Genomic DNA, 10,049 nt, shown 5'->3' on the forward strand with positions numbered 1-10,049 from the left:
ATTCCTGATGTCTTGATTAAATCTGTAATAGTGATCTTTACTTCATTTTGATTTATCATAATATTCGGTATTCTAATCAATGAAAGCGTTTGACATCGTTGGCCAGTAGACAAAGCCAGTAACATAACCAATTTTTTACTTAATTTTTCCAAAGTTAAATTCTCATTAGGATATAAATCAGAAAGATAATTGAGCACAATATTAGGGTTCCACGTACAGTTATACCTAGGGAAGGATGGCTTCAATTTAAACACACCCCTAAAGAATCTTTTGACACGTTCGTCTTGTCCTATATTATTTCCGGAAATAAATGATAAAGCAGAACGATGATTGTTTAATGTTCCATAATTGGAACCCCTTGATAAACATTGTGATAAGAAATCTAACAAATCATATACTTCAATCAGGAATGGATCTAGTCCCCTATCGCTACAGTACAACCACCACTGTTTAAAGCTAGATGTATATTGTATCTTCGTCCTCACCGAAATGGAGGAGAGCATTACAGTCAAAGCCGAACGTGGGACTTTTATTCGAGCGAAGGCTTCCCGGATAATATAGTCGCCACCAGGGAAAGGCGTCGATGCAGCGGATGAACTTCCCTGAAATTAGACGACAATAAATATTTTTCAGGGGGAAATGTCAGAATTTCCCCTACAACAAGCGATTTGAAGACTGGAAACCATGCTTGAGATGGCCAGTTTGGTACTACTATGATACCGGTTGCCCTATCAGTGACTATCTTTTGTAAAACCTTTAAAATAAGTGAAAACGGTGGAAATGCATAAAAAAACATATCCCATTTTACAGTAAAAGCATCTACATTGATTGCATAGGGGTCACGCTTCCACGATATATATTGTCTACACTTAGCATTCATCCTTGAAGCAAATATATCAACCTCCGGTTCACCAAACTTAGAAACTATTGCACCAAATGCGGTGGAATGTAATTCCCACTCAATGTCGATATTCCTTGACTCTGCATCCGCTTCAATATTCTGAGTCGATGCGATATATGAAGCAAAAAGGAATAATTGTCGCTTTTCACACCAGGTCCAAATTTTACGAGTAACTTCATTGAGATGTGGGTATTGCACTCCACCCATTCTGTTTATATAAGCAATCGCCGTGGTATTGTCTATACGTAAAAGTATATGACAATTATTCATCTCATTTGCGAACGATTTTAGACCAAAGTAGGCTGCAAGTAGTTCCAAATAATTAATATGACGAGCACGCTCATCTACTGTCCACGAACCACCTATACTTTCTCCACCAGAAGCTGCACCCCAGCCAATTTTTGAAGCATCAGTAAATATCTCTAACGCAAACGACATTGGTCGAATGGGGTTACTTGTATTTAAAATTGATGATTTCCACCAAACTAAATCATCATGTAAACTATTCGGAATGATCATAATTTTATCGTAGTCGTCATTATCCAATAATGCAAGGTACTTGGCTCTCTCTAAAGATTTGGTGTAAAGCCACCCATACGCAACGGCCGGGCATGCGGCAGTAAGAGTACCTAAGTACCGAGCAAAAGCACGAATAGTAAGCCTCGTTGTATTTAATATATATTCGGTCCGGGACAAAATGTCGTGTCTTTTCTTAGATGGAAGCTCCAGTGTCATGTCCCGAGAGTTCAAAATAAAACCTAAAAACTTACAAGTTTGACTTGGCACCAGTGAACTCTTCTCATAATTTATTACAAAACCTAAGTTTATTAGGCACCTAATGCTTTCATTTATGTTATTAGAACATTCTTCATAACTGTCCCCGAAATAACAACTGTCATCTAAATAGAACACTGACCTAAAACCTCGAGAACGCAAAAAAGTTGAAACTGGTTTCATAAGTTTTGTGAAAGCGTGAGGAGCCGAACTCAACCCAAAAGGTAAAACCAAAAATTCGTATAGAATATTATCAAAATAAAATCTTAAAAATTTAACATGACTCTCGTGGATAGGCAATAAAAAGTACGCTTCCTTCAAGTCCAAGTTTACCATATAGCAATTAGGTGTAATTAATTTAATGGCAGTCCTAACATCTTCCATCTTAAAATGACTAACATCTACAAAATTATTCAATTTCTTTAAGTTTAATATTAATCTCTTTTCACCATTACTTTTGGGTATAATAAAAATGCTAGAAACAAAATGATCACGAGATGGATTACATTTACGTATGACATTTGCTTGTACCAACCGATTCAATTCCATTTCAATATATAATCGATCATCTTTCGAGAATGATGATTTTGGAATTGTACCTGGACGCTGCGTAGGACATTTAAGAAAGGGAATTTTATAACCAGAAATGGTCTCAAGGACCGTCTTATCATCGGTGATGTTTCTCCAAGCTTGAATAAAATGCTTCAAGCGGCCTGCATGTACCTGTGAGGCTACTGCTTCGTGTTGGCTGTGGTTGCTGCTCCCGCTTGCTTGTGGCGTGGTACAGCGGGCGGGTGGTGGGTCGCCACATTCGGCGCGCGCGACGTCCCCGGCGTCTGCGCTGCCCCGCGACGGCGATAGTTCGATATCGGCTTGTTCCCGCCGCCGCGTCTTGACTGCGCACGAGCGCTGCGGTGATATTGCTGGCGTGACGGCGGGCCCTTGTAGTTTAAAGTGCTCGCTGAAGCTGCAGATTGGATTAACTTTCCTGTATTCTGTATTCCACGCGAAGATTTAATAAACTCGCCTAATTTTTCACCAAACAGATGACAGTCCCGTTTTCGATCCTTGAAGGGCTCTATAAAAGTCTTATCAACCATTGGGGTGACGAGAAATCGTCTCGTTTCGGTCTCCAAGTGATGCGAGTCTGAAAGAAGCTTTGTCGCGTCTGTAAGAAGACGAAGTATTTCAGAAGTATCACTGGACTTCGTCAGTATACCTGACATAGTCTTTCCCAAAATAGCAAGGACGCATCCTATTTGGGACTGCTTCCTTTGAACCCTTGCGTCACGATTTCTTGCCGACTCATTTAAGACAGCAGCTATCTCTGGGTTCAACACTGGAGCTTTAGTTAAAGGACAATTTTTAGGAAGAAGGTATCCCTTTATTAGCTTTTCTCGGGATTCTTTTTTCAGACCGTCCCTGAGTATAGGATCCCATCTTTTTGCTAAGTCCGCCACTATATCAGGGCCCCACTCGGCTGTCTCGGTCTCATAATCCCCTAATGCCTTTAAAAGTTCGGGGTCCGCAACCAGAGCCTCTGAATTATCATTGGCATCTGCCTCCCTAGGGGTTAACATCAGTGTGGGGTCGGTTGGCTGCAGTGGTCGTCCTCCCGTCGTTGAAAGCTCAGGTGGCACGGGCGATGGCAGCGCAGAGGGCGCCAAGTTGCCTGGTGTAACTATCGGCGTTGCGGAGGCTGCAGATATACCTTCCGCCATTGCCACCACGGCCGCCGTAGCAGACGCGGGCGAGCGGTCTGGGGATGACCACACAGATGCCCTTCCGTCCGATTCCAGATAAACTGGAAGATTATAATATCTTGGTTAATATCTCGTATTAACTCCAATAAAATTTATATATAAGGCCAATATCTCGTATTGGCTCGAAATATCTATATACCGTCTAACATCTCGTGTTAGATCTAAGGTAACAAAACAGCCACACTAAACAAAATACACTTCGATGACAAAAAAAAAAGAAAATGTTTACATACCTTCATCATCGGTACATCGATGACGATTTTCTCTGTTTAATTTCTGTTCGTATTTTCTAATTTTTCGACGCCATTTATCCTCTTTCTTGCCGTCGTACTTCCTTTTCGGCATTTTAAATATTTTTAAATAGAATTGATGATGTTCAATAAACGTAAAAAACAAACTATTTTCACTATGTGCGGTAGCTACGCGCGCACGAACACGAATGAGTTAGTTGGGTAGTCGGGCGCCTATGGAGATAGTGCTATCTCTTTCTTTCTTATGGCGCTAAACTATGTGCGAGTGGTTCGAGGCGTAGCGGAACTACTACAGGTAATCATATTAAATCTCGAAAGACGAAGACAGGATAATTTAAAATTATCCTTTTAAAGTGTAATGACTACGTGTGTTGAAAATTATTTCTAACATGTGCTAACACCACAAGTGGCTCGGTTTTTAAAATTGAATGTGCGGAATAATTAACGTTGTTTAGGAAACAAGTTCAGATTGGCTAACCTATTGTTCGTATGGTCACACATTGTTATTTATGTAAACCGTGGAACGGGCCTTCAAAACATGCTTTGCAAATTGATTAAATTCTTGAAATTATACGTTCGTAATCAACGCAATCAATAAGTACGTAATCAATCGCTCAACGTAGAATTTTAATTTATTGCTCGGAAGCAGCTGTGGGCGAATATTTCTTTTGCTCACACTCTATTTTTTTTTTTTTTTAATTTATTTGGGAAACAAACAGCTAAAGCATTACTACTACACATTAGATCTAAACCATAGCAAAGCCAACAAAGTTTCCACCACCGAAAACAACCTTCCTTCATACGAAGGAATAATTCTATAAATAGCATATTCTTTGGTAACTAGTGTCATCATTGTGGTAGCATGTAAGCAGCATTTTAATAGTAGTTAACACTGCCACTGTGTTACACATAAAACACATCAATTTCGAACGTGATTTCCAAAAAGAAGGTCAAGTTAAAATTGAATATTTTTATCGTTTTTAAAAGAGGTTGTAAGACAATCGTCTAATTACATTGTCTACCAACTGTCTCAGTGACGAACAACTGTCTCCGTTATAAATTAAGGAAACAGAGATAGATGAACCCAGCAACAAAATAATTACAAATCTTCGCACTTTGAACATTTCCCATTTTTGAACTGATTGAAAGTCTTGCAACATAGAAATACGTACGTAATTGGTACGTTCTTTTTTTTTCTATCGGGTAGGTTGTGAGGTGGATTACCACCCTCATCAACCCTGGTATCAGGGTTATTGTTGAGCCACCAAAGGGCCCTGACACGGCTCATGTAACGACTACTTTACGTGTCTTCCGAAGCACGATCATCTTACCTTTGGACAATGAGGTGATCAGCCTGTAATGTCTTAACTAAACTAGGAATTACAAAGTTATTTTTGTGATATGTCCCCACCGAGATTCGAACCCGGGACCTTCGGCTCGTGAGCCCATCACTCAACCACAGGACCATGGAGGCCGTTACGTACGGTACATTCTGAACAGGAATTTAAATTATTTTAATAGAGTGAATAGGCGTTTACAAGGTACATTGGTTCGCGCCCAACTGGGCACCCTCAGGCCTGTTGTCTTAAAACGTTGTACCGGGTGAGAGCCTTCAGCGCTCCCCATTTGTCCGGCCAAGTAGTTAATGCCACCTGCGGAAAATCCACTATAAGTCACGTCTCAAAAAAAAACAAGGTACGCGTGTACTACCTTGGGCCACATCTTCCCCAACCATCAGGTGAAATTGTATGTGTGCGGTAGTCATAAGTCAGAATTTCCATTTTACTTATCGAAGAAAAAATACAGAAAAAAATATATAAATAGGTACTAAAATGTAAATCCGCCATGAAATCTCTAGACTTTCATTATGAAAAAATCCCTATGCAAATTTTTAAATATTCGAAAAGTACTTAAATATTTATTATTATTTAAAATAAGGAAAATTTATTAAAAGCGGGGAAGCGTGAGTCTGTAAAAAGAGTTCCGTACCAGCTAGTGGAACAAGAAAATTGAATTTAATGTATGGCATTTCGTTGACAATCATTGTGAATAAAGAGTTGCTTGCTGCATATACAACCGTGAAAGTGGGGCAGTAAAGATAAGTCTCATTTCTCTTTTACTTAATGTGATTAAGTTAGGTAATTTACATTTTACCTGGATTAACAACAATTACCATTGCTTCCTGCCATTGGGGTCGAAATATGTTACTCATGGCAACATTAATATAGGGTCGTAACTAGAAGTTAATGCAAAATATCTTAGTTCTAGCGAATATTTTGAGCTGAGTTTCCCACTTGTTTTACCTCTCATTCCACTGCACTTTGCCAATCTATCTATCAATTTAACCATATTTTTTATCTTATTTTAGACCTGATTTGGGTACACAACTTTTTGAATTTATTCATAATAATATATTCATTTTATCGACAATTGATATAATTTTGGTACATACACATAAACAGTTTATATACGTCCCACTGCTGGGCACAGGCCTCTTCTCAATCAACCGGAGGGGGTATATTTGGTACATCTTGGTACAACCTTTCCGCCACGCGAAAAGTGTCAGAAAATTTTGTATTGACAAGCCTACTCCCCTCCGGTCCGCGGAGGCCAGTGTTGCTCTATGCTTTTCACTCACCACTTAGAGATGACATGAATTGTTTATAGCATGTGTCAAAAAAAAACTACTAACATAAGTATTCATTTGTTCATTGCAAAGTCACGAGCATTTAGGTGTTACATACATGGTTTTAGGTACATGTGACGCCCTGCAAGGGCACAGCAACGTAAGAGGTGACAGCAGCTTCATTATAACAATATTAGTAAGTAACATAGTTAATTATGAATTAAACAAGTTAAAGGTAACAAAATTATTATACACTTACAAAATTATTACATAATAATATACATATCCAGACCATAGAGAACTTGTTGAGCATGGCCAGTGTACGCGGACGATGTCGACGGGCAGGTATGTTGTACCACGAGTCAACAACTACTTCGGTGACAGAACACTTCGTAAACGCATACCGTATCTGTACAACATGCTGCCGGTCGACATACGTCAGGAGTGCAATATAAATAAATTTAGAAAATCTTTATTTAAACATCTCATGCAAAAGATCTCTTAGCTGTAAGTTAACTTTAAGTATCTTAAACATAATAACATTAAGCGAACTCCACTCCCACAGACAAACCGAGGAATTGGTTTTGTGGGGTTTTTATTGTACCCATATTTTCTGTATTTCTCATGAAAAATAAACATTTTACTTACTTATATCACAGTCTAAAATATATATATTTTTAAAATTCTATTATTTATTACCTTATAATATTTAAAAATATACAAGTTAATTAAAGTACTCAAGTAAATACATAATTATATACTCACTTACCTAAGCACTTTATCCAACAATCTGTTTATCATTAAAAAACAAGTAGGTACGTCCCACTGCCCTATGCACAGGTCTTCCTACATGGAACTTACTCCACTACGCTGCTAAATGTAATAATTATACACCGTAATAATAAATTAAGTTCTGTGCAATAAAGCGTTCTTAATTTGACGTGAATAAAAATAATTATAGTAGTACCGAAGCGACAAGTAAAAAAGAGAAGAACCACGTTACTAAAGAACTCCGGTAATTAAATTACCTTGCAAAGGTAAAAAAATATGAAAAGCCCCCAATTACCCCAGAGTATCCTTCTTTATTACAAAAAAAAAAAAAACATTTTCTGGTAACGAAAAAATACACTTCCATAAATAAATCTCCGTGAAATGCACGTCAGGTTAGGTAGCTTATAGCGAAAACATCGTAGATTTAACGAAATAGACGCCTAATATTTGAGTTTTCGCATAAATTTCATTCTGTTAGCCAGCTGAAAAGTTGACAGTTAAAGAAGAAAGCGTTTTGAGTGAATAGTCACGGAAGCGGTTGCGACGTTATCTTAGTTCCGACCTATTTGTCAGATGTGTTGACAGAAACCGGTCGTCTGTTTCATAACAGACTCTTAATGGAGTCCAGAGGTGGTATCGCCGATAAGCGAAAATGATATAACTCCACGTTTCATTAGTTACATTAGCGGTTTCCCGGTAATATGATAACAATATATTATGCTGGGACAAGCCTGTCGCGGCCTCCCGGGGTTAATCCCACCTGAGCTCTGTGCGGAAAATCCTTTTTTTGCCGCATATTTTTAAACCCGGCTCGTTTTTTAAAATGGAATATTTTCTTGTTATCATGTTGGTTTACTATTATTATGTACTGCTACAATAAATCTACTTTATGTTATCATCATTAATATAATATGGTCTGAAGGCCCAAAGTTATTTTAAAATCCGAACCCCATTTAACAATTGTGTCTGGCAATCTGGTCCGCAGGAAATTAAAATTTATAAGGAGTCCAAAGTATTGGCATTTGATAGCCAAGACTTAAATATACCACTAAAATATTACGCGAATTTTCTTTCAGCTCAGCTTGTAAATGCCGGTGAACACAGCAATTGAATTAACCAAATCCCTTTGACGGAGTTGGTGTTTTCCAGCACCTCGGGTAAACGGCTAAAACGTGGAGTTATCAACCCAGTTGTTTTTACTTTCATATTAACTGTTAAGTAGTTGTCGCGTCGAGTTACAACTTGTTTGTTCAAAATTAAAAAGTTTGTTATAGGCATTTCATTAATCACTGTATATAATACATTTTTTTAGGATATGTAAAATATAATTTATAACATTTTAGTCACTTCGATTAGAACATCGATTCAAAGGAAAAGTAATTGCAATTTCACAGAAAACCGGCATTTAGTAAGATGTTCCATTTTGATCAGATACACAAAGCACGGGTCAAATTCATAAGGAATATTTGGCCTACCTTCAATGTTATCCTAAATAATGTTTTCTAGACGAAAAAAAGGATAAAGGTGAAAATGGAAAACCCACGCTTCAGCCCACAATCCTTAGTAACGGAATGTCAAATGCTTAAAATACATTTCTTGGAAATTTTGCAGATTACAATTTTCACAGGGATAACTCGAAACAGATCAGAGTAATAGGTATCTTGAAAAATTAATGAATTAATCACATTGTAGTAATTTTTGTCATTATTAAAATTTCCTGGAAATGTTCCCGGGAGTTACGAAAATTGGTGATTTTATACGTTATGAATGTATAACCCGCTCATTCCAAATTTCAACTTCACCACCTCGTATCTTTATCACTCACGCTGCCATATTATAAAAATGGCGCCTAAGAACATTTTTTTCACCATCTCTAATTTTATTTGTTTGCAAAGTTAAAATTCTGAAAGAACAAGAAAAATTCTACAAAATCACCAATTTTCAAAACACCCGGAAAACTTTCCAGGTAAAATATCTGTTGCGAACTCCTCGCAGAACATTTTATAGCCTTTTACATGTTTTATGTTTCCTTTTTTTTGACAACGCACTGAATTTTCGGTTTTGTTTTTATATACCTACGTCTTGTTGGTGAAAGTAAAATAAAACTCTCTGTCGGAAGCTAAGTATATATTTAATATCTCAGCTATCACTACAGCCAAAATGCCGAGAAGCGAAAACCGTAGCTCACAATCAAATCGAACTTATTTACCGTTGTCTTTGGAAAATGTTTATCGATAAAACTGAAACAGTAGCCGATAGCGATTCGACGCTAACATCAAACTACTATATTCGCCTTTAGTATTAAACTCTCGATGCACTGCCACGCGACACCTCTTATTGTTACTCGAAGCCTTTGTCGTGCAATGGAACGAATAATTCTCCTTTCCTTTTCCACCCGCTACACAATTGGGTATGTACGGTATTTTTGAAGGTATTTTATTATACTTTTTTATGAAACGTTAAGCTATTATAAAAGTCTAATTGAATATTTTTCCTTTTGCAAAAAAATCTCCTAGAATGACGTTTATACTTTTGCGTTTACTGAGTTTGTGTAAAAAAATAATATTGACATTTTGTTGGGGTAATAAGCCCAAACTGTGGGTGGGCCCTGAGATTACTCAGGCTCAATAAGATTTTATTATACTTTTAAATGAAACGTTAAGCTATTATAAAAATCTAATTGAATATTTTTGCTTTTCATGCAGTTGCAAAAAAATCCCCTAGAGTAGGCTGAATGACGTATATACATTTGCCTTTACTTCGTTCGTATTATAAAATATATTGACATTTTGTTAAGGTGAGCCCACACTGTGGGCGGGCCCTAAGAGTACTCAGGCCCAATAAGATAGAATATAAATACCATTGTGATAATTTTTCATTTCTTTAATTAAGTTTTGTTAACCGCACACTCGTAGGACACTTTGCCCTAGCGATGACCTCAGATAATATTAAATTGTATTTAT

The 10,049-nt window shown here is 37.4% G+C and overlaps 1 protein-coding gene across 2 annotated transcripts; it reads right to left on the reverse strand.

Annotated features, from left to right (window-relative positions):
• Window positions 1-482: 482 nt before the first annotated feature.
• Window positions 483-3,839, reverse strand: LOC126370975 (uncharacterized). 2 transcript variants are annotated; one of them, XM_050016151.1, is made up of 3 exons: window positions 3,672-3,839; window positions 2,399-3,479; window positions 483-602 (listed from the first exon to the last, which is right to left on the reverse strand). In XM_050016151.1, the coding sequence occupies exons 1-2, from the start codon at window positions 3,781-3,783 to the stop codon at window positions 2,407-2,409; spliced, it is 1,185 nt and encodes a 394-aa protein (XP_049872108.1). In that variant the 5' UTR covers window positions 3,784-3,839; the 3' UTR covers window positions 483-602; window positions 2,399-2,406. The 2 variants fall into 2 exon arrangements, with proteins under 2 accessions (XP_049872108.1, XP_049872107.1); XM_050016150.1 differs by lacking the exon at window positions 483-602 and having other exon boundaries at window positions 2,125-3,479.
• Window positions 3,840-10,049: the final 6,210 nt, after the last annotated feature.

Source organism: Pectinophora gossypiella, chromosome 11 (assembly GCF_024362695.1).
Source record: "Pectinophora gossypiella chromosome 11, ilPecGoss1.1, whole genome shotgun sequence".
Lineage (NCBI taxonomy): Eukaryota > Metazoa > Arthropoda > Insecta > Lepidoptera > Gelechiidae > Pectinophora > Pectinophora gossypiella.

Coding starts and splice junctions, on each gene's coding strand:
- LOC126370975 (XM_050016151.1), bottom strand. CDS start 3,783: ATGCCGAAAAGGAAGTACGACGGCAAGAAAGAGGATAAATGGCGTCGA. Junction 3,480..3,671: donor TCGATGTACCGATGATGAAG/GTATGTAAACAT, acceptor ATAATCTTCCAG/TTTATCTGGAATCGGACGGA.